General features: G+C 40.6%; 5 protein-coding genes across 8 annotated transcripts; 2 read left to right on the forward strand and 3 right to left on the reverse strand.

Annotated features, from left to right (window-relative positions):
* Window positions 1-374: 374 nt before the first annotated feature.
* abtb1 (ankyrin repeat and BTB (POZ) domain containing 1) lies at window positions 375-6,746 on the reverse strand. Its single transcript, XM_080031839.1, has 12 exons — window positions 6,541-6,746; window positions 5,709-5,771; window positions 5,567-5,622; window positions 5,294-5,438; window positions 4,967-5,126; window positions 4,835-4,880; window positions 3,511-3,627; window positions 3,253-3,365; window positions 3,056-3,154; window positions 2,768-2,935; window positions 1,986-2,186; window positions 375-1,382 (listed from the first exon to the last, which is right to left on the reverse strand). The coding sequence occupies exons 1-12, from the start codon at window positions 6,594-6,596 to the stop codon at window positions 1,176-1,178; spliced, it is 1,431 nt and encodes a 476-aa protein (XP_079887965.1). The 5' UTR covers window positions 6,597-6,746; the 3' UTR covers window positions 375-1,175.
* A 1,406-nt stretch (window positions 6,747-8,152) lies between these two features.
* On the reverse strand, window positions 8,153-17,900 carry LOC307253468 (deoxyribonuclease-1-like). 3 transcript variants are annotated; one of them, XM_080031539.1, is made up of 10 exons: window positions 17,789-17,900; window positions 11,231-11,323; window positions 11,067-11,155; window positions 10,891-10,977; window positions 10,689-10,801; window positions 10,322-10,434; window positions 9,951-10,108; window positions 9,701-9,797; window positions 9,486-9,612; window positions 8,153-8,391 (listed from the first exon to the last, which is right to left on the reverse strand). In XM_080031539.1, the coding sequence occupies exons 2-10, from the start codon at window positions 11,309-11,311 to the stop codon at window positions 8,267-8,269; spliced, it is 990 nt and encodes a 329-aa protein (XP_079887665.1). In that variant the 5' UTR covers window positions 11,312-11,323; window positions 17,789-17,900; the 3' UTR covers window positions 8,153-8,266. The 3 variants fall into 3 exon arrangements, with proteins under 3 accessions (XP_079887665.1, XP_079887667.1, XP_079887666.1); XM_080031541.1 differs by lacking the exon at window positions 17,789-17,900 and adding an exon at window positions 15,103-15,200; XM_080031540.1 differs by lacking the exon at window positions 17,789-17,900 and adding an exon at window positions 11,414-11,561.
* Window positions 12,188-15,977, forward strand: LOC307253469 (keratin, type II cytoskeletal 8-like). The gene is made up of 9 exons (XM_080031542.1): window positions 12,188-13,108; window positions 13,299-13,507; window positions 13,654-13,714; window positions 13,974-14,069; window positions 14,210-14,374; window positions 14,609-14,734; window positions 15,130-15,350; window positions 15,598-15,644; window positions 15,851-15,977. Exons 1-9 carry the CDS (start codon window positions 12,827-12,829, stop codon window positions 15,919-15,921), a joined length of 1,278 nt encoding a protein of 425 aa, XP_079887668.1. The 5' UTR covers window positions 12,188-12,826; the 3' UTR covers window positions 15,922-15,977.
* On the forward strand, window positions 17,856-22,202 carry LOC307253466 (NACHT, LRR and PYD domains-containing protein 3). Of its 2 annotated transcripts, none has more exons than XM_080031537.1 (9): window positions 17,856-17,981; window positions 18,263-19,865; window positions 19,942-20,109; window positions 20,207-20,380; window positions 20,488-20,661; window positions 20,792-20,965; window positions 21,517-21,690; window positions 21,779-21,946; window positions 22,063-22,202. In XM_080031537.1, exons 2-9 carry the CDS (start codon window positions 18,274-18,276, stop codon window positions 22,130-22,132), a joined length of 2,694 nt encoding a protein of 897 aa, XP_079887663.1. In that variant the 5' UTR covers window positions 17,856-17,981; window positions 18,263-18,273; the 3' UTR covers window positions 22,133-22,202. The 2 variants fall into 2 exon arrangements, with proteins under 2 accessions (XP_079887663.1, XP_079887662.1); XM_080031536.1 differs by having other exon boundaries at window positions 17,979-18,120.
* LOC307253467 (ceramide synthase 5-like) lies at window positions 22,194-27,960 on the reverse strand. The gene is made up of 10 exons (XM_080031538.1): window positions 27,623-27,960; window positions 26,164-26,266; window positions 25,802-25,932; window positions 25,331-25,388; window positions 25,124-25,174; window positions 24,872-24,964; window positions 24,193-24,321; window positions 23,651-23,757; window positions 23,376-23,532; window positions 22,194-22,993 (listed from the first exon to the last, which is right to left on the reverse strand). Exons 1-10 carry the CDS (start codon window positions 27,796-27,798, stop codon window positions 22,859-22,861), a joined length of 1,140 nt encoding a protein of 379 aa, XP_079887664.1. The 5' UTR covers window positions 27,799-27,960; the 3' UTR covers window positions 22,194-22,858.
* Between the last annotated feature and the right edge of the window lie 6 nt (window positions 27,961-27,966).

Below are 27,966 nucleotides of genomic sequence, written 5' to 3' on the forward strand. Positions count from 1 at the left end.
GTAGTGATGCTGACATTGATGGGATGTTATTCATTCCTCATAAACCACAAGCCATAAACCAAAGTAGGCCTACGGGACAAAACTGACCAGTTGAAGGCGCTAGATGAAAAGTCAGGGGGATCATCAGAGTGATTGCAGATCATCCTGTGAATGTCTGGACCTCATGTCATGGCAAATCCCTTGAACCATGCTGCTAGTGTGGCTAGAATAAAAATGCCATGAAGAATCATACGAGTCATCAAGTAATTACAAAGCCACAATGACGCACATCAACATTTCTGATGTTGAATAAAACACTACTCATGCTTGCAATGTCACCTTTAATTGCAAAACCCAATAGCAGTTATGTATTATTTTACATAATAGAAGGGTGAGACTGAACAAATTCATGACATCAAAATTAGGAAAAAAATAAAAACAAATGTATATGTATGTATTTTGAAGGTGGATTTTGCACGCAAACAGTTTAGTAACAGCATGATTTCTGTAGTTTTGCTGCTGTACACGGAATCAGGAAATTAGTTTAATGTTTGTTTAAACAAAGTGCAGTAGTATGCTACAGAGATAGGTGTAAGTAGTATCCATAATGGAGCAATGTTACAGGTTGAATGGTGAGGTGGGTTTCTACCAGCAACTCTAATTAAGTACAATATGAAAGCGTCATGCTTCTGTGCAGAAAAAAATCCATCATAAAACTATATTCTATGTCACTTCAAAATAAGTAAAAGGTTACCCACTGCTTTTCATTGCATGGTATGCACTCATTCACCTTTCTATTCCCATGAAAATAGAATACATTTCTTATAATGGTGATGAGTTAGGAGCCAAAGTACTTTTGAAAACTAAAGCTAAATAATCAGATACAAATTCTAGTAGTGACATAAGATGGCTCAAATAATTAAAATAAATTCATGCACGAGCAATTCAAAGATACTCTGTCCTAAATATGTCTCACATTTGATATGTCTCACTCAAAGAAACTTTCAACAGCCAACTTAAACTGACAATGCCCCTGTAACACCAGGACATCCTTGGAAAATATATATTCTTTACGATTCACTGTGAATAGCATAAAACTGACGCATATGTTTTTCTTCTGTACACATGTCCCCTTCCCGAAAAGCCTCCACATTTAAAAAAAATTCACACAAACCCTTCCGAAACCTGCCGCCCGCTCAGCAGTCAATGTTGATGCTGCAGAGAAGCTCCTCCAGGGTCTCCAGCTTCTGGTTGGCCTCCTCGATGGCGCTGTACGTCTGCACGTTGTTGGCGATGTGGTAGCGGATGTCGTCCACCAGAGGGACAGAGTCGGTCTCGTGACGGTCCTCCAGAGACTCTGCGTCCTCCTTGATGATCTCTGCAAACTCAGGCTGTTCCACCAGCTGTGACAAGACAGGTTAGACAAGGCACACAGGTGTGAATGTATTCAGAAAGTATAATAATGGGCATGTGTTTTTGTTGTGTTTGTATTTTTTTATTCCTGACGTTTAAATTCAAAAATACTTTTTTTCACAAATCTTGTGACTTGTGATCTTAACTTCCTCCTTTGTGTCTTTTAGCTGTTTATTTTTATTTTCTTGGCTTCCACTTTATGCTGCTTTTCTGTAAACTACTATGTACTTAAGACATTTCCCAAACAACGTCACTGGTTCGGAGGAGAGTTCACATAACAATCAAAAAGCAGGGTATGTATTTAGGTGTTTTAGAAAGCTAGATCCCTCTATGGAAGCACTTTTAAAAGGAAATAGTTTGGTGTTTTGGGAAATATGCTTAATCGCTTTCTTTACAAGAGTTTAGATGAGAAGATAAAACTATTTGTATATATGCCTGGAGCATAATTAATGCACTTGCTGACGCAACACAAGGTATAACCATCCATAAATGTAACATAATACAAAAGAAGGCTTGAATTGGTGAAGTGCATTTCAGCCAGCAGCTGCGACACCCTCGTGTTATCCAGCTCAAATGAAGCCTCTTACACCTACCTGATAAATGATCTTGGCCATGAACTCTGCACACTGATCCTCTAGCCGAGAGAGACGGAAAAGCTTTGCTGTCTTCCATATGTACACAACATTGTCCTCGCATATGTTCTGAGCGAGCGTCTTCCCGCAAACACGCTTCAGCCCCGGCAGCAAATACATGTCGGCCACGCACAGCACGTCCAATGCGTTTTCTGATGTTAGCTGGACATAAAAACATAAACATAAATAAAAACATCCAGTGAGCTGTCGGATGAGTATTAATGGCCAGTACTCAAGTAACATTACCTTTAAAGGGGTTCACATGCGCAAATTTCAACTATCAACAATCTTTCAGTTTTTTCCTGGCTTTTGTGTATGATTTTTTTTTGTGTGTGGAGGCCTGTACAATCACAGGCTGCATTCTCAAAGGTCATACAACATTTGCATTATTGTACTTTATGATGCATGCACATGTACGTTTAGAATGTAACACAGGTCAAGGATGCAAACAAGTGAAGTTGTGAAAATATGATGAAACTCAGTAACTAGGGCGAATGTTAAACTGAATATTCATGACCCCGCTGACTGTCCCTACACACACTCTCATTTCTTTCTTGCAACTAGTTTGTCAGTTACAAAAAACATCCATAAAAAAGGTGTAGCTTATGTTTAACAATCTTGTATGACTCATCATGCTGGCAGACTGACAAACAACTGTTTTTCATTTTCTCACTGAATGAATGACAAGTTTGCATCCCTGATAAAGAATCTAAAAAATATATATCAAAACACGGTGCACTAACCTCTGTGTCATCAGTGTAGATGTAATACATGACGTGGATAAATATTTCATGGGTGATGTTGTGTAAAGTAATCACTGGGGTGCTGGGCTGGGACTGCAGCTGTTCGCCCTCTCTGAAGTGGTCCTTCAACAAGGCTTTAAAATAATCACTACGTCCACAAAAAAACGCCTAGAGACAAAAACACAAGCACACAGTGAATCACCAAAAAGCCTTTTAAGCAACCAAACCCTGGCAAGGCTTTGGGTGCTGCAATGTTAGAAATGTTGTAGTGAGCTTCATAGTTTTTACCTTATGACACAAAAAATTGTAGCCATCAACTCTGAAGCATATGTCGGGATAGGTGGGGAACCGATCGACTCGGTTAAAGGGGAGTTCACCGAATCCGACCTGGATAGAGTCAACAGAATAAGTCAGGTTAAAAAAAGCCTTATTAAAACCATAACAGTAGCACTTGTGTTTATATATTTATGTGACCATGCCCTCACTCTTAGTTCAGTGGGAATAGCACAGTCTGCTAACTGAGCCATATCATCCTGAAGCTGACAGGTGTGAGGGTCCAGGCTGAGAACTTTCACACACACGCCTGGCTTGTTGAACACTTTGGTATGAGGAGAGAGAGAGAGAGAGAGAGAGAGAAAAACAGAGACAAGTAAATCCAAGGTCCAGCAACAAAAAAACTGTATTACACAAACATATATGAGCCCTGTAAATGTGAACCAAATGTAGGTAATGCAGCATCTTACCAAACTCATACACCTGTTTGCATTTATTCTCAAGCTCCTCTATGAGGTCGGCCATCTTGCACTGTTTGGCAAGTCGTCTGGAGTCCTCCACCAGGCTTATATCAATATCCATTCGTCCTGTAACATTAACAAAAAAAGAAAATCAATTAACCAAGTTTGGACTCTTAAACTTAAACTTTCAATTTAGTACAGGGCCAGTCAGACAGACAATAGGCCAGTATAAGCATGGTGGTATGTCTTTGTCTGAATTTAGACCTAAACACTCACTTTGAACAATCTGTATATCTGTACCCCTTTCTTTCTACTTTAGACAAGACTATAAAAGCTGGTTAGCTTCCATATCTGCCTTTCATACCATTCCTTGTCAAAGAATAAGCTCATGTTATTTCAAGTCTGTCCTTTTTACAAGACTTTGCTCCAGTTTTTGCTTGCTGTTTTTGCGTCCCAACATGCTTGTGTTATAACTGATGAAGGGCAAAATCTACAGAAGGGATGGGCTGATATCAGCAAATGAATTGCAAATATTGACAAATAAATAAAAAACATACACACTATATTTTGTCCATGGAGAATTTCCATTAATTACTATTACACGACTTGAAAAAGCTGTCTGGCTTAATAACACTAGTATTGATTTCCTGATTTATTTTAAAGTTGCCTCAAGGGGGCACTGCATCTTTACACTCATTCCTAAACCCTAATCCTATTACCATGGCTGAAGGCATGCCCATTACATCTACCACAAAATGTAAACTTAAGAAAATACTGTAATTACTGTTAAACAAAATGTAAGGTAAAGTGAGTGTTTTAGAGACATTTTAAGACTTTTAAGAATAGTTTGATCATTATCAATAAAAACATTCAATTGTTTTGGCATGGATAATCGGGATATGATTTTTCAATATAGTCCCATGTCTAATCGGGTAACTGTAACTATGGAGAATCCCCACTTTATTTGTTGGACTCAAAAGACTAAAGCCCAGCATTAGCTTCAGATAAACTTCACATAAAATGAAGTAGTTTTGTATGCAGAATGAGTACTGTAGATTTTGTCCATCATCAGTGAAAGCATTTTAGGGAAGATCGGGTTACAGCAAGAAAAACCTGTTTAAATGTTTATAAGGGTCCCTGACTACTGTTTACAGGCAGACATTAAAAGAATGTGAACCTATCCCTTAAAATGATAGCCTGAAATAAAATCCAGAAGAATAAATCTTTGCTGCTCACATATAAAAAAAATAGTAAAGACTGAATTTTCTTGCAAAGCCTAACTACTGTGACCGATGTAGAAGCACGAGTATTTGCGGCTCTAATACACACCCACCTGTGTAGAAATATTGCAGGATGGCTTCAAAAGCTGCAGGGTTGATCTAAAAATCATGAAATTACTTTTGTGAATGCAGATATAAAATTGACTATGACTATGGGCTAATTGAATACATATTTGTTTATCTACCAGAGGGTGTTTGAGGGTGATCAGGTTCTTTCCTTTCCACTTGGTCTCAAACATAGCTGTGAAGTACTCTGAGCGTGCACTAAGGACACATCGGTGGGCTGTAAATATTTGCCCATGGACCAGGAACTTGACGTCACTGAGTTGACCCTGCTCCAGTAACCTAGATCAATTAAAAAAAAACATTAAGGATTCGACGGAGGTTTGCAGGTGGTGGAGTACACTGTGCATTTTCAATGGAATCTTCTTTTTTGTCCTGTTTGTTTTCACTGTAAACTGCTCAAAAGCAGCCAAGGAGACGTTAATGGCCAAAAGGTGATTGACCCTTACATGTGAAGGAAGTAGTTAAAGTCATCCCGCTGCATGGCGCGGACCGTGACGCACTTGTAGTCTTTGATCAGTCGTCGAACAGAATCGCTAAGGGAGCCATACATGCACCTCTCGCCATCAAACGTGTTGGCCTCACACTTGGCACCTGAAAGCAAAGCAAAGAAAAATGTCCAATTATCATAATGCTCAACATGACATCACACTGTACTATACATTATTTGCATGACTGAAAAGACAAATGCAAGCTCCCCTCTAGCTAAATGTCAGCCTTACCATTTGCCAACAGGTACTGGACCAGCTCCTCGTGTCCACAGAGACAAGCATAATACCTGAACAAAAAGTGTCCACATTTTAAGCGGTTATCAATCGTGGTGCTGTGTTAGAGAGTAAGACTGTTTGACTAAATGGTACTCACAAAGGGGTACTGTCCCATTTATCTCTTACATTGAGGTCCACATCTCTTTGCTCAACAAGATATCTTAGGGAAAAGAGAGAGAGAGGGGAAAAGAGGGGTTACAGTGATGTGTGTAAACCACTGAATACCAGGCAGCAAAAACAGAAAGGCAAAATGCAAGTTAGAATTAATAAGAAGATGCATTGTTCAGGCAGCTGCATCCATATGATAAGCATTAGGATTATGGTTATTCAATGCACTTGTTGGTCACCTACACTGATATTTTAAAGGGATGTGACATCCTGGAATGCAGGGGAAGTGTATTGCATAGTGTTTGCTGTTTACCTCGCTGGACAGTTAAGCTGGTTATTGCACTGCCTTGCCTGAACTTGTCTTTCTTGACTGGTCTTCTAATTGGACATAGCACACTAGCTTGGATTTTTAGCCTACTACACTAGTTAAAATCCAAGCTATTGACCTGACCTCGCAACAGTAAAATCCTCTACATCCCGTCGTAGGCCGATAAAGCACCACACTGTCACGCTTAATATATCACCTACGCTGTTTCTAGAAATTGACACACAGCAACCCCTGTTTTTGTGTGTTAACTTCTTGTTTATATGCAAAACAATGCAGTAGCCTAAGATTTGGGTTTAGCTGCAAGGCGGCCAGTCCAGCAGGCCGAATAATATACGAAGGTGAGGGACATGACTGAGAGGGACATAAAACATTATTGAAAAGAGGTTGCAGCAGGTGAAACTATATAAGTAAGTTAAAACAGCTTTCATGCACACAGGCTGAGGCAAGGAAGAAGAAGAATTCTTCAAAACAACGTCACTGAGCAGTTGATTACCTGACTCTACAAATGTCGCCCTTTTTGCAACTGCTAAATAAATCGTACACATCCATGATCGCCGCGGTGTTTTCGGTCCTCTGTAATGCATTGAGACGGCCTGTCAGTTGGACAGGTGAGCGATGGTTTGGTGTAGCGTCAGAATCTACTCAACTTGGCGATTTTGGTAAAGTTGCTCTTGCTGTCACACCTTTCTGCAGTTGTTGACAAACTGTTCTTGGATCTTCAGTGTTTTGGTCGAAGACGGGCCACGTGACTACAGTGTCTACTTCACTGGACGTCGAAAAATACGGTAAATTGAAAACGCTTCACTCGTCCTCCTCCTCCAAAAATAGCTTAACGCTGTATCACTCCACCAGATTATACCAACCTTGACCCAATTTTATAGTTTTAATTATTTAGCCTACATGTATGCTATACAAATAATGCACGTCACAAAGAACACTGATGACATGACAAAAATAAAGTAGCCTACATAGCCTACCAAGTAAAATGAAGTAAAAAACAATAAAAAGGCGAAGTTATAGTTGGTAGGATCCCTTTTAAAATATTAGCAGTAGAAAAAAAGTATAGTAGAGCGTTTAAAAGCTAACCTATATCTCTTTGCTATAGCACGTTTTCTTCCTTTTCATATTGTGTTGTGCTTCTTTGTAATGATTTTTAGTAGCCCTAATTATTGTTGCCAATACATTATGATTAGCCTATTATTGTTAATAAAATAATATAAAGGTTCTGGCGTGAGAATAACAACATGTTCTTTATACTTCCATGTCGCAGACGCGTGTAGCTAAGTGCTAACGGTTACAGAAGGCTGAAAATCGGAGCTCACGCGCTTCACTTGAATGCAGCATGCGTCACTGCGATTTATCAAAATTGTATTTGTTGAACACAGGTTGAACACGACTCTATGGTTGATCAGAAAATAATCAAACTGAAAATGTTTCAGTTTAGTTTAGTTTTGTATTAATTTATTTCGGCAATTTTTTTTATTTCACCTTTAGGCAGGTATAGAAGCCTACAGATTCTTATTTACAAAGACGGCCAAAAAACCAAATTATTTTCAGGTGAGGGGGGGTTGGGGACTGAAAAGAAGGTCATAGTATTAAAAAGACTAAAACAGCACACGGCTCATCTCATCGAAACGACTTTGATGTCGGAAATCGGAAATTACAGCAGGACAATTTTCCAAAGCCTACTTGTCAGGATTAGGCCTTGGGCAAAAGTGAAAGTTTTATATAGGCCTAGGTTTATTGATTAGACATAAAGTGAAATATCTCAGGCATTCAGGCCAGACATAGCCTACTTTTTAGAAGGTTGGCATTTATGTATTATATGCTAAATCCTTTTTTTGATTGGCCTTATGGAATATTCTAATATTTTGAGATGCTGGATTTTTGATTTTCCTTAGCTGTAAAGCGTAATCCTCAAAATTAAACCAAAACAAACTGAAATATTTCACTTTAAGTCTTATGAATCTAGAATATATGGATAACTTTTTGGATTAAATTACAGATCCAAAAAATACTTTTCCATGATAATTGTAATAATATGAGATGTAGTGTTTAGCTACCTCATTAAATAACAATTGATGTGCAACATACCTGTATGGAACCATTATTTATTCATTTAACAGTTCTGAATCATAGAAATGAAATGATGACGAAATGCAGTTCATAAAGCCTACTTAAACGAGAAAAAAAACTGCTTAGTGTTCGTGAACTTCTAATCATTCTTCTTTCAGGTGGAGAGAAGCAACTCGCTGTTTTAACAACAAGATCTGAAGTTGGAGTTTTTCTCGCTCCAGCAGGAGGTTTTCCTTCTGCAGGTTCAACACATCAACCTGCAAATTCTCTGTGAGTAGAGACAGCGCAAAGAGAAACATATGATTAGGCCCAGTTGTTTAACAGAACAACACACATTTTTTTAATTCAACCTCAGTGAAAGCACCACATGATGCTTTGGTCAGGCAAGTTACAATTGGTGCCTCAATGTTTGGGTTTGGGTCATTTCCCCTCCAGGACAGAGGAGAGACTTTGAACTTGTGTCAGCAGACTTCTTGTCAACAAATCCTGTGAAAAGACCCAATTTGAAAACCATAACGACTCTGGAGTAACTGACTAACAATACTTACAAAGGAAGAAAGCAGTAAGTAGGCTACAGAACCAGTGCAGTTGGTAAATTAGGTTCTGAAGTCAGAATAAGGCTATTTGTTGTTGAGTCAATTAGCTATTTTTATATATTCCAAACAATAATGCTACCATGCTACTAATGACTAGTTCCTTTGTGTCAGGTTTAGTTTTTTTTTTTTAAATTTCTTTTTACTTGGTATGATCAGATTCAGCTATTGTTTTTTTTATGTGATGAATGAAACTCAACTACGCAGACACTTGAGCATCAAATCAAAATTCATTTTTCCATAATAGGAAACAGGAAAGAGAGCTATAAAAAAGATTTGGTTAACAGAGCATTATTGTCATGAGTTTGGTTTTTCACCTCAGTGTTCTAGTGAATAGCAAACATGTTTTAAACGTATTTTTATGCTAAATGATATGGTTAGGTGGTAACTCAGTTCTCACTTAATATGTAGTCACTGCATTTCAGCTCAACAGTTCAAAAAGGAGGTATGTAGAAAAGAGTAATGAACTCCATCCGGCTTACTTTTGATCAATTCATCATTGGTCTGACATATTAAGAAAAATATACAATGTAATTCGACAATTTAGTTGCCATCACACAATGGAAAGTTCTAGAATCTAGGGTAAAATCATGTGCTTTTAAAAATGTGGGCGTAAGTAAAACCTTTCAGTTGTGCCCCTAAATTCCGAGCATTCCTGGCATACACTACACTTTGAAAGTCAAAAGGACATAACATCAAGTATTTCCGCCCTTGTCTTTGCATGTCGATCAGTGACAGGTGAGTTAAAAATGACTATGTTACTTTCTACCTGTGAAAGACGTGTTAACAGGTGCTTGTTGCTGGGTGTCATGTCTTTGGTAGGTCGTTGTCGTCCAAAAAGGAGCAGCACTACGCAATTCTACCTCAACAGGGTAGTGGTCGCTCACGCTCAGGGCCTGTGTGAGGGTGCAGACGCTTCATTAGGGTTAATCCACATGAAACTAGGGAGTGACATACATTTGTGTATACATTTGGACAACTCACCATTTCTTCTGTCATGGCAAACTCTTTGTGGAAATTGAATGGCTTGGCTGAGTTTGGCACAATGGCAGCCAGCATATCATTGCCGTAAACAACAATCCTGGGACAGGAATAAAGAAATGTTCTGTTAATTCACATATAATGACAATATGTAGGGTTTTTTCCTTGCATAAAATAACCCTTTCACAGATTGCTTTCTGAAACATTTTAAACCATGTCCTCTCTTGAACTGCATGGAGTTGGTTAAACGTGCCGGTCATAGGTGTGTTCGTTTGTTGTATTGGCAGTGGTGTCCACTTCATCACCGATCAACCAGTGGAAATTCTTGTCGCTGCGAATACGGATGTCCTTCATTCCCTTATTGGTGACGTACACACCATCTGCATTGAAATCCCCCAGGATCATTATGTTCTAGAAAATATCAGAAAATGGCCATTTTATGAAAGTTCTCTCTACCTCCTTAGTTGAAATACAAGTATACAGAGAAATCCCATCAAAAGTAGCCATGTTACAACATTATTCATTGACAATTCATAAGCCATAGTGTCGGTGACAAATAGAGTTTTATACCATAAATCACTACTTGCAGGTGAAACTGTAAAGCAACAGAGGGATGCAACTCACATCCGTTTTCCATTTCTCTTTCACACTTAGGAAAACGTCATACAGTTCATCCAGCTCTTTCTTCGAGTCGGTCGGTTTTGTGTGGACCGGGATCAGCACCATATCCTTAAGCACTGCAACCAAAACAGTCCTGTCAACTACATATGGCCGTCACAGATAACATGTGCCCCATCATGACATGTATCTTAGACATGTGTGGAGCTACACAGAAAGTGTTTGGCTGACAAAACAGGTTTGTCCTGCACCTCTGCTCCTTTGAATTACCCGTCAAACCAAATCAAACTCTCTCACTTTGGGAAAGCAAACAGGTTAATTCATGACTTGAGACATCCCACACCCTGTGATTCCTTTAAGTGCAGACACAGACCTGTGTTGTGGGGTTTGAAGTGGAGAATAAAAGGCTCCCTCGCAAAAGCATCCAGGTCGTTCACCTGGTTGTCCTCATATTGATAGGAGTCGATCAGGTCCACGACGTCATCCCTTCCCGGAGTACATAAAAAAAAGCTTTTAGTGCACCTGTTTAATTGTTATAGGAGTATTAGTCTGCCAAGAGTCTGATTAAAGCTCACCGGTAAAGAAACAAAAACTGTTCCTTGTATCTGTTCCTTCCTAGTCGAGTGCTGAGCTGAAGGGCGTAGTTATGGGTTGTGTTGACCCTGACATGGCATCAGACAGTAAAAAATTGAGCATGCATGTAGTAAAAGAGAAGCATTGACAATATTTTCAATAGTTAATGTAAATGCACCTGTTCAGTTCTTTCAGAAGGAGTTTCACAGAGGCTCCACTCACATCCACTACCTCCAGAATCAATATGATGTCGTATCGAGATACAATCTGCATAAGACAAAAGTTCTAGGTCAAGTTGAAGTTTAAAAGGATCCCATTAGCATTTTTTAGACAAGATTTTACCTTAACCAGAGTTGTCAGGACATCTGAATTTGCGACTTTTGTCAATCCAAACCTCTGAACGTTGAACGAAGCAATCTTCATAGCTGACACGAGCTAATAGAGATGAGAAATGATCGCGTATTGCTTTAGTATAAACAGCACAGCCACACCCGCAAAGTTGTTTTTTCTCACAGCTTTACTAACCTACAATAACTTTTTGATGCCGCATAGACGATACAGCTTGAACACCTTCCAGAATAAACCTGGTTGAATGTGGAACCTGGCCTCTGTTGTTTTTTTAAAGGAAGGCAATGATTGGATAATCAGACTCAATGGGAGAGCTTGTGAAAGAAAGAAAAGACTGTGACAAAGGTAGACAGCCTGTTTTTTTTCCTTGACAACCGGGTGTCACAACAGTGGTTAAGATTAAACAGAAAGTTGAAGCAAATATAGTGAAAATAGTGTGTAGCAACCTATTCCAACATATTGACTCAATATGCCGTTCTATGTTATCTTAAGGCAAGTCACTGCAGGTGAATAGGGTAAAATGTGTAACTTATATTTTCATCAAACTTTAAATCTTTTTTTGTTATTACAATTTTTCTGAAACGTTATAGGCATAATTGTGTCTCTTTAAAAACCAAAAACCTAGACTTTGGATAAAGCCAGAGCTTAAATGTTTATTTCATTTTATAACATTTTAGTGTCCAAAGTTTTGGATACAGATTTTTTTCATTTTATAAATCAAAACAATGCAATGTACAGATCTATAAATAAAAAAAACATTTGTTAAAGAACAACATGTATCATTAATCAGACAATTAACAACATATGAGAAAATCCTATTGTAAAAAACTTCAGCATTTTATTTAATCAATTAAAGAACACATTTTGAGATAATGACCTTTAAAGATAGCTGTATAGGATAAATATACAGATGCAAACAGACATTGTATTGTAAAACATCTACCTGTACATTTTGGACCTTTTATTTATACTAGTATGAGAGAAGATAAAGCAAGGCAAAATAGCCAAAAATCTCTAGATTGACCAGTGCTTGAAAAATATGATGTTTTTGTCAATGTCTCGCTTTAACTGTTATCAGGCAATAAAGAAAGGGAGAGAGTTTAATCCAAAACCCATTTTTGGAAAGATGTTACCATCTTAGAAGGTTCACAGGTAATATTCAATAATATCCATTATTATTCCACACCTACTTTTATTGTTTCTCATTAAAGATCTGGGCTCGTCATAACTTCTTGAATCACAAGATGAAATTCTTTCGTCATTTTCTACTAACCCATTGTTACATTGAGATCATACTTGTAGGTTTTGTTCAAAAGCAGCAGACCAAGAAGCCGCAGGGCAGGCCCCGAATTCCAGCGTAACAAGTAACAACAGAAAAAATGCAACTTTTTTTGCAGCATGGGGGTAGGTGGGAGAACAGTCTGACTGGTTTACCCACATTGGGGAGCCGCATAACTTCGCTATCTCGCCACACCCAGCGCTGCCTATAAAGTAGCCACCCAAAAGATAAGAGATGCACAACAGCGCTCGTCCACCTCCTGACTGACCTCTTCATCCTCCCAGGCAGAGAAACCTCCACACAGCATCAACATGAGTCTGAGGAGCAGCAGCAAGCGCAGCAGCCGCCAGACATCACACAGGTCCTCAGGGGGCTTCAGCAGCATGTCTATGGGAGCCTACAGCATCCCCAAGAGCAGCATCGGGGCTAACTATGGGGCTAACTATGGGTCTCAAATCACAGCCGTGACCGTCAACAAGAGCCTGCTCACCCCGCTCAACGTGGACGTGGACCCCCTTGTCCATTCTGTCCGCAGCCAGGAGAAAGAGCAGATCAAGACTCTGAACAACCGATTTGTCTCATTCATTGATAAGGTAAGAAAGGACATTTCTCTTTAACCCCTTTTGCAGGTGAACGTCAAGTATGAGTGTGAGATTTCAATTACTCTGACACTCCTGATGATCCATTTAGAGAAGATGTTGCCATTTGAATCGATGTTTGACCTGTAGGATCAAGATGTTGTGATCTGTTTGATTCAGTTGGTATGTCCTCCTTGTGCTACAGGTAAGATTCCTGGAACAGCAGAACAAAATGCTGGAGACCAAGTGGGATCTGCTTCAGGGACAGACCTCCGCCTCCTCTAATATTGAGCCCATGATGAAGTCCTACATCTCCGACCTCCAAAGACAACTGGAGTTCCTCACCAACGACAAACAGAGGCTTGACATGGAGAACTCAGTGATGCACACACATGTGAACGACTACAAAGCAAAGTACGTTTTTTTTGTTTTTTTTATGTGAGAGACATTGAACCACTGCTGACTGTGAAATTGAATGGAGTGTCTAGACCAAAAGGCAAAATCAGTTAAGTGCAGATAAGATCTGTGGGAATAACCTGGTATTTGTGTTGCTGTTTCAGGTATGAAGACGAGATCAACAAGAGGAATGAAGGAGAGAATGACTTTGTCCTGCTCAAAAAGGTACAGTATGCAGATGAATGCTTTGCTCTCAAAATAAAAAATAGGCAACAACTCATTAAGCCGGAGTACTAACTCACAATACATTCAGTTTTATAAGCAACTTCTCTACTAACAAATATTCTTGTTGCGGGGTAAAAAAACTAGATTGTATATTACCTGTGGTTTAAATCTTAAAATAATCATGGCCACAGGAAATGAGTTCTTCCAAATGTTAAAGATTAAGCATTAAATTGAAGAAAGTGTGTTTTTTTGCCTGCAGGATGTGGACGCAGGCTACGTGTCCAAGGTGGATCTAGACGACAACGTGACTATCCTCACTGACGAATTCCACTTCTTGACGGCTCTGTATGACGCGGTACGTGACCATACCTTTTTTCTTTTCTCAAAGACTTAACATGAACAAGAACATATAGAGAGTGAGCTTGTTTGGCCTTCTAGATTTTGTCTTCTTACAATTGCTAATGTGATGTTTTTAAAAAAATAATAATTTTAAAGGAGCTGCGTGAGCTGCAGGAGAGCCTGAAGGAGACGTCTGTGGTGGTGGAGATGGACAACTCCCGTGGCCTGGACATGGATCAGGTCGTGGCAGACGTGAGGGCTCAGTACGAGGACATTGCTGCCCGCAGCCGCGAAGAAGCTGAAAGCTGGCACAAGGACAAGGTGAATAACCAATAATGAATTACCTAAACTTGGGTGGATTTGAACAACTGCATGTCGCTGTTCGTGTGATAAGATTCATAGTAAAACAAGTTTCTCTACAAATGTGAGCTGGGTCAACAGTTTACTACTGCTCATAAATACATTAGAAACACCTTTTGACAGGAACCACCCTCGACGCACCTGATAATTACTGATAACACGTTTACTCTTCTTTTTGTTCTCTGCTCCCACCAGTTTGACCAGATTACTGCTGAGGCCGACCAGTATGGAAACGAACTGCGCAGCGCCAAGGGGGACATATCTGAGCTCAACCGAATGATCAGCCGCCTGCAGAACGAGATCCAGGTCGTAAAGGCACAGGTGAGGGAGAGGTTTATATACCATGGTTTATAGGTCAGGTCAGAGGCATCCGGACTGACTTGTTATGGGCTCAAAACCTGACAGAGAGTGCACGCATAATGCCTTAAGTTTCGGTTTCTGTTACAAATTAGTAAAGGTTCAAAATAAATGAAAATTACAGGAATAAACTTAATTAAATGGAGGCAAAAGTGACACTTCTCAAGTGTGATAGACCTACTCTTACTGGTGCAGCTTACTGCTAATTACATTCGATAACAGATTGATTTATAGCCTACAAGTATTTTGGTTTAACTGCTTATCACAAGCATTTGAAATGACATGATACCTAGCAAATTAAAATCTCCAATTATCTGCATGAAAATGCTTACACCGTCTATAAATGAACTTTTTGCCAGCGCGTCAAGCTTGAGACCCAGGTGACAGAGACGGAGCAACGCGGGGAGGATGCCGTGCAGGATGCCAAGGCTCGCATCAGGGACCTGGAGCGGGCTCTGCAGAGGGCCAAGCAGGACATGACCCGGCAGGTCAGAGAGTACCAGGAGCTCATGAATGTGAAGCTGGCCCTGGACATAGAGATATCCACCTACAGCAAGCTGCTGGAGGGAGAGGAAGGAAGGTGAGATGCAATGGTTGAGCTTGGCAGTGTCAAGTTCTCACACACAAATATCAGAAAAGCTAATCAGCATATAGTCTATGCTAATCAGATCCACATTTGCCTAAATGATAACTTAGTCTTTCTCCCTAAAGGGGTAACAGTAAGCCCGCTACACATTTGAAACACAAACTCCTAAGATCTATTAACAGACTGTACCTTTTTGACAGTACATCAATTCTTATTACTGTGTTTCCTGTTTTCTCTTCAGAATCGGACAGGACTCTATTCTCAGCATCCAAACCGTGCCCAACCAAAGTAAGTAGTTCATTTTCTCTTCAACACTCTTGAAGAGAGATTTGGAGAGACAGAGTTGAAATGGGGCAAAGAGAGGAGGGCATGCAGGTAGCTGACCACGGGCCGGAATCGAACCCGGGTCTGCTGTGAGGCCTGAGCCTCAAGGGGAAGCTCTAACCAGTGTGTGTTTTTATCTGATTTTTATTCCTATGTCCTCTTCCCTCCAGGTCCGCGGAGAAGAAACAGTGGAGTTATCATCAAGAAAGTGGAGACCACCCGTGACACAACATACAGCTAAATAAAAAGAAACCTGCTGGATCTCTGCTGCCCTTTAAACTCTAACATTTACTTTGACCTCAATGTAACCTATAATAAGCCACCTGCACCAATGAGCCAAATTCGTGTTTTATTTGTTTATTTCTCCCATTCTGTTGGATGTTACATGATTTACTGCTTCCTGTGTTAACATTAAAAATTATTTACTTAGATGCATGATCATTTGTGTGTTTTTTATTAACTCATGTTGTTTTTTCTGAATTCATGCACAAGAGACTTTAAAGACCCCCCCCCCCCCCCTCCCCTTTCAACTAAGTTCCTTTACATTGAAGTTTGATCTTCCAGTACAGAATAATTTAAGTGCTGTGTTTTACACATTGAGCCACTGAGGAGAAGTCTTGTAGCTGATATAGCAGGATTAAGTGAAAATTCAACTTTTCATTTGGCAACTTCTCAACAGTTATTATGCAATATGCAGATTGCACACATATGAGACCTGGACTAAACTTTGAAGTAGGAGACATCTTGTGTCCAGCTGTTGAACTGTTCAAATTAAAGATATTTGCATACTCATATCTTGTGTATTTTTCAATGAGACACAGAAGTGTAATTGTGCCAACTTTTCAATCTCATCTTTGCTGGCATCCAGTGGTTTAACTGCACTGACGCACAGATCGACTGTGTATACTATTAGCTAAACTGCAGCTGAGCTGACCTGCTGCCATCCAGTGCTTGTTTGGAGAAACTTCAGCTCACTTTGGGAGCATATGTATCTCACTATACAGGACTGACCCCTCACCACCCGTTTGAAAGGACTTTATGGCCTCAAGGTCTAATGTTCAGACTTCCAATATGCTAACACAAAGAAAGCAGGTGGCATTATTTTGTCTTAATAAATACACAAACGTTTAAAGTGCCTTTTGTAATTTTGCACAATATCTCTACAAGGCAGGTCACTTACAACATTGAAAGTCTGATGTGTGTGATTTGTTCTAGAGTTGAAGTGAATAGAACTTTTCTGTGTTGTTTTTATACTTTATTATGTTGTGGAAATACTCATTTAAACTGTTACTTGAATAGAAGTACAGAAGTGTTTTCAGCTTAAGACATTAGCATCAAAATAGAGAGTGCTTAAAAATTCGTATTATGCTAAATGAAACATTTCAACATCACAATTATTAGGCTATATTACTGGATTGTGATAATTGATGTGTTACACTGACTTATTATGGGCTTATAAAGTAAATGCACTTTCGCCTTCTGTTTCGTCCCAAACTAAAACTTAATTTAAAGGCAATCACAAAGAGCCATTGGGATTACACATGCAAACTTTTATTTTCGCATTTTCTACTTGCAGGTGTGATAGAAAAAATAACTCCAATTTGTATGATATTATGCCCCCCCCCTCATTACTTGGCATTTACCAATATATAATCATTTAAACAATTGATATATTCTTCACATTTGACTTGAATAAATGTTCTCACTTTTTCCTTGGTGCTTGGACACCAATAGTCAGACACTAGCCATAAAACTGAAGCTGATGTCCCATGAGATAGCAACATTCCTAAGGCAGAGGAACTGTTAGAACAAAGTCTGGGTAACTTCTCAAGGCTTGGGGAGGTCAACTTCGATGATCTCTGGTTTCGGCCAGGAGAAAACAAGAGGAGGACCCTGAAATCTGCCTGACTACAAGATTTAACCAATCAGTAGACATGTTAGACAATATAATACTGTGTTTTAGGGAAGGACGTCTCTTCTTCCTGCTTTCCTGTCCTGCCAACATGCCTTGTCAATTTACTCAAATAAATACTGAGGCTTAGATCCCGGATTTTTACACATTTCTCCATGGTCTTTTTTCCTTCATAAATAGGCATTTTTACACGTACCTTTCAGGTGCCCGCCCGCCTACTTCCGGCCAAATTTCATTTTCCCTTCTGTACAAATGAAATGAAGTACGATGGTCTGGTTGGACCTACTAGGTTGGACCAAGCTATCGTCACACCCTGTTGCCTGTAAAGCAGCGAGAAGGGCTTAAAATCACACTACACTTCCTTGTTTGAGCTGCTCGTGGTTTAATTGGTAGGTAGCTCGAGCGCGACTGCATTGTGTTCAGGCGTAACCCCGCCATTAAAACGGGTTGCTTTCAAAATACACCTTTATTTTGTTGTATTTTATGACATTGTTTCATCAACTTATTTTTTCCAACACTGCGTCAAAGGTAGGCTCATGTTACTTGTCGCTTCCGTGTTTTGAAAATATGATAATGTCGACTTTATCTGGAAGTGGACAACCTACAAAGTAAGGAATTAAATGACACTGTCATTTGCATGTTTACTCACTTTTATGTGTTCTCAAAACAGGTTTTTACACAATGGACAAAGAAGCTGTGCTGACTTGTATCCTGAAGCCAAAGGGCATGTCAACACTTCTTGGTGGAGAGTCTCCTGTGAGTGTAGTGAACAACAATAAGTACATATCCCCTTTGACCTCTGAAGCTCAGGCGACTGACAGATACGTGGAAGACAACTTGCCCTCCCTCGATCATGCTATCCATGCCGCTCTGTCTGGAGAAACCAAAACCGTCATACTGGTCGGTCCTGAAGGATCAGGTAAAACAACAGCTTTGCAGAAGCTGCTTGTGGACTGGGCTAAAGGGAACCACCTCCAAAACTTTCAGTACGTTTTCCATTTGCGGTTCAGCCAGTTACATTCTCTCGATGGGATGCTCTCTTTGGAGACATTATTGCTGCACCATCTCAGCCTCATCCCTCCTGAGTCTGTGCCGCTGGTTCTGCAGAAGCCGGAGGACGTATTGTTTGTTTTGGATGATCTGGATCAGTGCAAACACAGCCTGGACCCATCCAGCCTCAGCTCCGACCCGGGCCAGACGGCCTCACTGCCCTGCTTAGTGGCCAGCTTGCTTCACGGGTCACTGCTGAAAGGGGCTGCCTTTGTGGTGGCGACCAGGCCGGCAACGGGATGTCTGACGTTTCTGAGTGGCAGCCTGGTGGAAGTGTGTGGGTTTCTGAAGCCACAGAGAGAGGCCTACTTTAATGACTTCTTCACTGACCCGGCTGCTGCCAACCAAGCACTCGTGCACATGGAGAGGACTCTAGGCTTTTATGACATCTGCACCTCCCCAAGGTTTTGTTGGACAGTTTGTTCTATTTACCAGGCTCTGATGGATGCTGGGGCCAAACTTCCTGAGACGTTATCTCAGCTCTATGTTGAGATCCTGGTCCACCTCATGAGGACGCTCTCGCTGAAAGAGGCCTACAACAGAGAACTGGTGTTGGCCCTCGGCAAGATGGCGTCTCACGGCTCCCTCGACCAGCATTCGAGCTGTAGCAAAGAGGAAATGGATGCCTTTGGTCTTCGAAGCTTTCTTACCTCCGCTAGTGGTTTCTTGCAAGTAGACGGTGAGCTGTCAGATAGATGGGTCTTCTCCTTCCAGTCCCAGCTGATGCGGGAGTTCCTCTTGGCCGTGTCTTTCTTTTTGGACAAGTCGAAGTCTGGAGGGGTGGAGGAGATGTTGGAAAAGCACAAAGGAACAGGTGCAAAGTATCTAGATCTCTTTTTGTCAGGGCTCTCTGAGCCAATTCAGCGCAAACCGCTGGAGACCATGCTGGGCGAGCTAAACTGTGATCAGATCAAGGATTTCAAGCGCTGGTTCCAAAGTAGCTCTGAGATCACGCTGAAGGGATGCTGCAAAGACAGTCACCACCGCTGCTTCCATCTGCTTCACCAAGCTCAAAATGAGAGTTTAGTGAAAGAGATCGTCACGCCCTCCTCCCGACTGGGCATGAGCTATGGAGACCTGAGCCTTCAGGACTGCGTGGCCCTGAATTATGTAGTGATGTGCCTCGGAGAGATGGAGCAGCTGAACCTGTATCGTACCAGGAATTTGACGGAAGAGAAAGCAGAGAGGTTGGCTCCAGCTATGTGCTTGTCACATAAGATAACGTAAGCCACTGTAAAAAAATAATTTGTTCGGTGTGGTCAGTATGCTGCATATGTCATATCTCATTGTGTCCACCAGGTTGTCAGACAGCTCTTTGAGTGCAGCGGCTGTCCAACAACTGGCTTCATCTCTCTGCCGAGGAATCACCATCACCAAGGAGCTGAATCTGTCTCAAACCCACCTCGGAGATGAAAAGCTAAAAATCCTCTGCACCGGACTCAGGGACTGCAAGCTGCACAAATTGACGTAATATATGCTCAGGAGGCGTTTGTTTACACTGTTAAGACACTTTTTAAAGTTCAACTAATGATGGGTCTTTGATGTTTGCTTTTGATTCACCTAGACTTGTAGTGTGCAGACTGACAGAGGCGGGCTGTGAAGATCTGGTGTCTGTGCTGACCTCAGGCACCTCTCGGCTGCATCTGTTAGACCTCAGGTCTAATGAGATTGGTGACCACGGCCTTACAAAACTGTGCAAAGCACTGCACAGTCCGCACTGTAAACTACAGGAGCTTCAGTATGCACTTTATATACTAAGTTTTTGTCTTTTGGAACTGCCTTTATTTCTGCACAAATAGTTGACTTTTAGTTTAGAAAAATAACCTTTTTTATGTTCATTAAAAGGCTGCAAAGCTGTGACTTGACTTCGGCATCCATGGGGGCTTTATCAGCAGCTTTATGTTCCGGCCAATCACAGTTAAAAAAAGTGAACCTAACTGGAAACACAATCGATGACAGTGGAGTGGAGCATCTGTGCAAATCCCTGCAACACCCACTTTGTAAACTACAGAGCCTCAAGTAAGTGTTTGCATCAAGATGATAAAAAACTGCATTCAGCCTTTATGATAAGAACTGTATGATGAATTATCCCTTCACATTCCCTATTTTTCTACCATTGGTGACATTTTTGTTTCCTTTTTAATTCAAGCTTCTTTGATAACGGGTTGACTGGTGCATGCTGTCCTCATTTGATGAAGGCGTTGATGTCAGATAACTGCCATCTGTCAGAGTTGGATCTGTCAGTGAATGATTTGGGCCAGGAGGGGGCACTGTTGCTCTGCCAAGCCCTCAATCGACCTGGATGTCCAATAGAAAATCTCGGGTAGGGTCACCTCCATTAAAAGGTGCAGTGTGTAATAAGAGGTATTTTGGCATTATCTAGTGGTAAAAGCTCCATGTCGTCCCGGAATTTACAGAAGCTACAGTGGCCTTCAAGGACAAGAAGCTAGGTACTAAAGATGGTATTATGTTCATGAAGAAGTGTTGAGTTATTTATTCTTTGGTAGTACTTTTTCGTCTTCCAACAGGTGCATTTCCTGGGGGACAACCACTAAATATAAAAACGCATAAGGCCGTTAAGTTATCGGTTTTGGGGCAACCTGCTCCTATGTAAATATAAAATGCTTATTCTAAAAAGGTATTTAAAAAAACAAAAATAAACTTTAATTTAATTTCAATCGATTGTACACCAATTAAAACCTACTTATGAATATAATAATATTCCATTTATACAAGTCTGTGCTGAATAACGGCAATTCACTTTACACACTGCACCTTAAACGCTCATCTGACTTTAAAAAAGTACAGCCTTTCACAAATTCTTGGTGAAATTCAGATAAGCAGATTGGTTTATAATTCTTTACCATCCTACAGCTTAACAAGATGCGAGCTGACCCAGTCGGTCTTCAAGCAACTAGGTTCAGTGCTGAAAGGTGGGACGTCTCAACTTAAGTCCCTGATTGTAGGTATAAATAAAGTCGGAGATCAAGGGGTTAAATATCTTTGGGATGCCGTTGCACATCCAAGCTGTCTGTTGGAGGAACTGGAGTAAGTTTCACACTGTAACAATCTCCTTAGACCTTACTTTTTAACAGTGTGCACTACATTCAAACATGTCTACCTCTCCTTATCCTAGCGTTGAAATGACTGGCTTGACTGATTCCTGTGTTGAGGACTTGTGTGCTGCCATAAGAGCCAGTCGGACTTTGAAAAGCCTGGAACTGAGAAACAACTCGCTGACTGATGCGTCCGTCCCAGCCCTCGTTGAAGTCATGCAGGACAGCCCCAACATGCTGGAGATGAAGTATGCCAGATCCGTTAATCATAAACCAGTTTGAGCCAGTGTGTTTTCACATACAGTTGCTAAGCACAAATCATAAACTTGCAAATTACTAATGCTTTGGTCTCCAACTCTTTCAGTCTGAAGTACAACGACTTTGGAGAAGAAGTTTTTGACATGTTGGACGAGTGTGAGAAAATAAGATACTAAAGACGACAGATTAGACTTCCAAGAGGATTTGACACGTTTCTCTGTCTACATGAGAGTATGTTTAAGGGTGTGGAGGTTGTTTACGTTTGGACTGTGGGTCTCATCAAAAAATAAATTATAAGATTGTTAGACATTTTATAAACAAATAATTGATCTAATAATTATCTGATGTAAGCAAAAGTGTAAAAAGTATCCAGTTACTCATTATACAGTAAAGTTCATCATCCATAATAAAGATCCTATATCGCTGGAAACTTATTTTTTTACAATATTGTTTATTAAGAAATCTTTGGCATTTCAAGAGATATTTTCAATATATTCTTAAGGCAGATGCATTTGTTTTACAGCTGTAGAATATATTAACCAGTTTAATAAAATCTATTTACATGTACAAAATGAGTGTTGACAGTAGCACTGTTAATGATTTGCTGCAATTTCCAATTTAGAGAACACACGCAGACACGCACACACAGAGCAAGGAGCCGACAGACTACACACATACTTCCGTCAACTCCTGTAAGCAAAAAGCAGGTGTAAACCTCACACAGTGTAAACCTGACTCAGTAAGACAGCGTAAGTCTGTATTCCACACATGCAGTTCTCCTGTATCCAAGTCCTCTCCATCTTAACAACTCATCAGAGTGGGAAAATGTGACAATGTAGGTCAAACAGGCACGCATGAGGTGAATAAATGCCACACTGGAAGTAAATATCCCCTCATGGTGCTCAGTGGTCATGAGTGTCTCCATTGAGGTTACCAGTGTGACTGATGTCATTTGGCCTAAGGGTCTGACCGGGATTTTTATGCTTCGTCTCTTCGTCAGAGCAGCTCTCGGTGTCACTGCGGTCATCTTTAGCCACCTGTAAAAAATTTAAATAGAAACACATAGGAATTACATGTTTTCCATATTGAGGAAAGTACAGCCAGACTAAGAGTGAACAGCCACAATAGCAGCTCTGTGCGGCTGTCGGCATGCCAACATCCTGATGCAGGTAATATTTACTGGAGTTGCCATCTTAGAGAAGCATGTTAGCATGCCTATATTTTCTGACAAGCACTAAAGACACAGTGCGTCAGTAGGAGTCATCCTCTGGATACCATCAATCCAATAATTGTTAAGATAATTTAGTCCAAACTAAAAAGATGCACCAACAATGTCAGACATCAATGCCGCTAGTATGACTCAAAATTGTACCACACACACACACACACACACACACACACACACTCAACCAGACTAACCTTTCCCTTGAATAATGCTTTGATAGCAATGCGACAGATGAGGTAGAACCAGATGATGTGAAGAACCTGCAGCACAAGCAGCAACCCATTGAGCAACCACCAGGCCCGATATGGCCCCATGATTTCCCAGCTCTCAAACAGAACACTGTTAACAATCCTGCAACAAAAGGCACACATACAGGAGTTTAGTGGAGCTCCCAAAATATGACTTCTAAAACGTTATGTAGTTGTAGAGTATGTCATTTGAAATGTAAATAAGCTCTCGTTTGTCTTACCAGAAAGGATAGATGACAAGTCGGGTGATGAAAAAGACTATGCTGAACACCACAAACAGGCCATCACATAGCCTCTGGTACTTGGCATAGTTGGCCATCTTGGCAAACTTCGAGAAGGAATGAAGCATAATGATTCACGTTATGAAAATATCACACCAGGATACGCAATACAAGTAAAGACATCTCGTAATATAAATTCTAAATTGAGATGCTTTTTTTTTTTTTTTTTTTTGGTGGGACAGGTTGCCACTTGTACTACATTTCAATGACATCTTGTCACTGAAATGTTGATGAGACGTTTTCCATTCTTTTCAGTCAGACGGGTAGCTCTTGTATTACTACATTTCATTGACATCATGCTAATAAGAGGTGTTTGTCTTTCTCTGTCAGACAGGTAGTACAAGTAGTTATACTGCAGTAGTATCACTTCTATGCTCATATGGTCCCAGCTGTGTTTTTATCAATGTTTGGCTTTGCCGAGTTAAACCTTGTTTGCTCCTTGGAACAGAAAAAAAAAAATCCTCGTCAAAGAGTTTCTTTACCTCGAGGAAGATGTCGGATGCATCGTGCACACACATGACCAAAGAGCCAGATCTTAGCATGTTGTTGGCATAGGAAAACGTGATGAGCAATATGGTGGCAAGGTGGTGGACAAGCATGATGGAGAAATCCTGTCATTAGTGAAATGAAGGGAGAGAGAGTTAAAGTGGGTAATTCATGAGTACATAAAAACACCAGCTGGTGGAACAATGACATGAAATAGCTGGTTGTAGAATAATCCTCGCTGCTTTTGTACATTCATCAAGACTGTCAGTTAAAAGACCAACTGAAAGGCCTTGTATAAATAGAACTAATTCCTTACTCTAGTTGTTTTCCTACACACTTGGAATATTTAGAATAATATAGGATATAAAAAAATATAGTACAGCATATACATTTTATTGAAAAGTTACTGTGCATTGTGCAATAGAAACTGCAATTTTCGAGGTTGCAAAAAAAAAAAAAAATTACTATTTCCAGTACCCAGTGTTCCAGAGCACATTAGAATTAGCAAAGTCTATGATGTGAAAGCTCAAGCTTTTACAACATACCTCCAAAGAAATCGATATACAAAATGAAAAGCTCAAAAGAAAAAAGTTGTGATACAATAGGGCTTGCCATTAGATATTCATGAGAGCTGTTGAGAGGCCGCACAATAGTGTTAAGCTGTTGTTGACTCACCTTACGCTTAATGTCTGTGAACTGGGAAAACATCAGAGCCCAATAGAAAGCCAGCTCAGCTACATAGTAGTTGTACTGTCCGGAACTTATATGCTTTGAGACAAAGTAAAAAAAAAAAAAAAGCACAACCGTTAACAAATATGTACCCCAAACGCCCCAGGCATATGAATATTGTGGTGCAGAAAAGATTTGAGTCAAAATATAGGCAGCTGAACGATGATCAGACAGTTACTATAGAAATAAATTATTCACCTGAAAAGGATAGTTGTGCCAACACTGCCTGGTGTCCCACATCCAAGGCGACTAATGGAAACAGATCAAATGGGCACATGATTAAACCCGTCTGTGATTAGATCAACAAAAACGTACAATGGGATTGATCCCCCTTTCAAATTAAGCTAAGGCTGTGCAACAATATCAGTATTCAACAAAAGCATTCAGTATGTTAATTCAACTCACCACCCACAAATGGCGAATGGCATAGATAAAAATCCCAGAGTAAAATGTAAATCGCCACCTGTAGTGAAAGAATACAGGAGGATTGGGTTAAAAGGACACCTCTTCAAAAACAAGATTCAAGAGTCATGCAACTAAGGCACAGAAGCTACATGCTAATGTCAACATACTCACAAAGACAACACTAACATTAACCACATTCACCATTTTATGTGAGGGTCATAGACCAAATTTAATGGTAATCCATACAATTTTATATCTAATATATTTCACTCAAAAAGCACAAATGTCAACATCAAAAGGAAAACTCATGTGACCACCATCATGAGTTTTATCCATTCATCTTTGTAAAAATGTCATAGCAATCTATCCGATAGATCCGATAGTTGAAACAATAATGAAATAATGCAGCGCAGATCATTCTCCAAACGTGAACCGCGTGCCCACAACACAGCAGTTCAGTAGGAAACCTACATGCTCTCACAGAACTTTTTCTGAGTGGTGGGTTTGTCTTGGTTCCGACGGATGCGAAACCATCGCAGTATTTTCCGTACATCCCAGTCCAGCTGCTTGGAGAGTCCGTCCAGTTGCTTAGTGTCTGGACTCTAAAGAAGACAATACAGGACAACAAAAAATTAAATCACTTGCTTTTCGTAGTCTGTTGTAAAAATGTCACTAACACCAGTAGGTTTGACTGTCACACTACAAGAAGTAACATACTGAACATATCATGAAATTCTTGGTGTGGTTTCCCAGTGCAGTAACGTCTGTGTTCCCGTGTGTAGAGGGAACATTTAATGGACTAGTACACAACAACAAGCATGGGCAATATGTACCGTTTTGGACTTATACACCCTCTCCAGGACATCATTGGGCTGAGCTCGTCGAGGCGCTCCCGCCTGAATCCCAAGTATGTGGGCACAGGGCTTGGCCACTAGCCTGTATACACACAGACGGAGGCAAAAAAAGAGAGTGAGAGTAGGGGTGGGGGCAGGGACGGGACACAGAGATGGTGTGTGGAGAGACAGGTAATCACTTTATACAAGCTGTAGCAACGGATAAACTATTAGCCAAGATTGGCCAAAGGGCTTTCAAAAGTCTCCTCCTACTGACATTAACTGTTGAACTTCAGCAGTTCTTACACAAAGTAATGTTTAACGTGTGTGTGTGTGTGTGTGTGTGTGTGTGTGCGTGTCTTAGAAAAAGAAAAGAGTACAATAGGGCATAAAGGGTAGACACACTGGAAGAATCCTGAGGGAATGTGGCACCTAGTCTAAACAGCGTGATGACCCCATCATGTGAGAGGGTGGGAAACAGTGGATGTGAGATCCGCCTCTCAACAAAGAAAATACTGCTGTGTGTCACAAGATCATCTGGTTGAGTTGACCAGTGCCCACACTCCAAAACTCTAACGCCATTTATTTCACAATGACCCAAACTTATCTGCTAGTAGGCTACCGTTTCCATTACATGGTGAAAAACAGTGACTGGGTGAATTGAAGCACAGATTAGGCTTTGGCCTTTTCTGCCCTTTCATTGGTTGTTTTACTCGAAAGGAAGCACTCCAAAGAAAAGCTAGGGCCATTTACACAGGCCTAACCCTTATAGCAGAGAATTGACTCTTTGTTTGCTATATTCACAGCACAAACTGGTTCTAAAAGCGCCCTAACCCTGGCATATATTTTCAAAAGAGTGTTTACATTGTGCGATAATTACATGCCATTTCTGTTTTCCCCCTTAAACTAGGCTACCCTTGGGAAACAAATCATTGCTCAGCAAGGCAAACTGGTGTATCAAGTTATTTTAATGCCACCTTTAGGCAATAACGAGTGAATCCCTGTATTATGAGGATCCAGCTATAGGTCTACAAGAACGACCCACTAAGAATGAAAGACATAGCCTGTAATTATCTGTCTCACGAAGAGGCAGTAGTTGAGGTAATCCCATCTATGAATCAATGTGTTAAAAAGGTTACGTTGTAACCAACTTTATGTCTGGGATGTTGGCTGAAGATAGCCTACATGAGCATACAGGCCTACAGAGAGTTGGTTGGCTCTCTCTAGTTTCCAGATAGTTGTGTTCACAAGGAATGACTCATGTGCTAAGACTCTTGCAAGGAGTGACATTTGTTTTGTTTTGCTTGGTCCCCTTCTTTCTTTCTCTTTTTTTATCTCCACAGTGAACAGTTTCAACACTGAATCCCTCAGCCGTGAACTCCCACAGATGGCCCTCACCGAATGAGGAACTTCACCTAACATTTTCAACAAAGAACAAAGGATGGGTATAATGTTTTACCTTTCGAAAAGCAGCCTTAGCAGACAGACACCGACAGCCAGAGGCAAAGCGATGTATATGTGCTCCAAATGAGGGTAGTCCACACCAGGTGGTGGCCGCTCCAGGTCCGCCCATGAAACATTTTCAGGAAGCCAGAATCTCTCACTCCAAATCCAGGAAGAGATGTACGAAGTCATCGGGGAAGAGAAGCAAGGTACACGAGACCAGAATATTTACTTCTCGTACATGTGGTGGCTTGGTTGAACTTAAAAGCCGTGGCAGTGATGTTCCCGCCTCCTCCCTAGCTGTTGAAGCTAAGAAAGAGTATAACTGCTTCTTGAGTTGACTCCTGTGGGGGAACTGCA

Source organism: Ammodytes marinus (assembly GCF_949987685.1).
Source record: "Ammodytes marinus genome assembly, chromosome: 7".
NCBI lineage: Eukaryota > Metazoa > Chordata > Actinopteri > Uranoscopiformes > Ammodytidae > Ammodytes > Ammodytes marinus.

Bases quoted from the DNA above. Each gene is read 5' to 3' on its own strand.
- LOC307253468 (XM_080031539.1), bottom strand. From the start codon at position 11,311: ATGAAGATTGCTTCGTTCAACGTTCAGAGGTTTGGATTGACAAAAGTC. The intron at 10,802-10,890 runs GTGAGCTTTAAT...TACTCCGGGAAG, and splicing joins CAGTTTTTGTTTCTTTACCG to GGATGACGTCGTGGACCTGA. The intron at 10,109-10,321 runs GTGAGTTGCATC...GATATTTTCTAG, and splicing joins AAGAGAAATGGAAAACGGAT to AACATAATGATCCTGGGGGA.
- abtb1 (XM_080031839.1), bottom strand. From the start codon at position 6,596: ATGGATGTGTACGATTTATTTAGCAGTTGCAAAAAGGGCGACATTTGT. The intron at 5,127-5,293 runs GTAAGGGTCAAT...TAATTGATCTAG, and splicing joins TTTAACTACTTCCTTCACAT to GTTACTGGAGCAGGGTCAAC. The intron at 3,366-3,510 runs GTAAGATGCTGC...CTCATACCAAAG, and splicing joins CAAACAGGTGTATGAGTTTG to TGTTCAACAAGCCAGGCGTG.
- LOC307253469 (XM_080031542.1), top strand. From the start codon at position 12,827: ATGAGTCTGAGGAGCAGCAGCAAGCGCAGCAGCCGCCAGACATCACAC. The intron at 14,375-14,608 runs GTGAATAACCAA...TGCTCCCACCAG, and splicing joins AAAGCTGGCACAAGGACAAG to TTTGACCAGATTACTGCTGA. The intron at 14,735-15,129 runs GTGAGGGAGAGG...ACTTTTTGCCAG, and splicing joins TCCAGGTCGTAAAGGCACAG to CGCGTCAAGCTTGAGACCCA.
- LOC307253466 (XM_080031537.1), top strand. From the start codon at position 18,274: ATGGACAAAGAAGCTGTGCTGACTTGTATCCTGAAGCCAAAGGGCATG. The intron at 19,866-19,941 runs GTAAGCCACTGT...TGTGTCCACCAG, and splicing joins TGCTTGTCACATAAGATAAC to GTTGTCAGACAGCTCTTTGA. The intron at 21,947-22,062 runs GTATGCCAGATC...CAACTCTTTCAG, and splicing joins CCCAACATGCTGGAGATGAA to TCTGAAGTACAACGACTTTG.
- LOC307253467 (XM_080031538.1), bottom strand. From the start codon at position 27,798: ATGACTTCGTACATCTCTTCCTGGATTTGGAGTGAGAGATTCTGGCTT. The intron at 26,267-27,622 runs GTAAAACATTAT...GTGTGTATACAG, and splicing joins CTAAGGCTGCTTTTCGAAAG to GCTAGTGGCCAAGCCCTGTG. The intron at 22,994-23,375 runs GTTAGTCTGGTT...AATTTTTTACAG, and splicing joins AAGCATTATTCAAGGGAAAG to GTGGCTAAAGATGACCGCAG.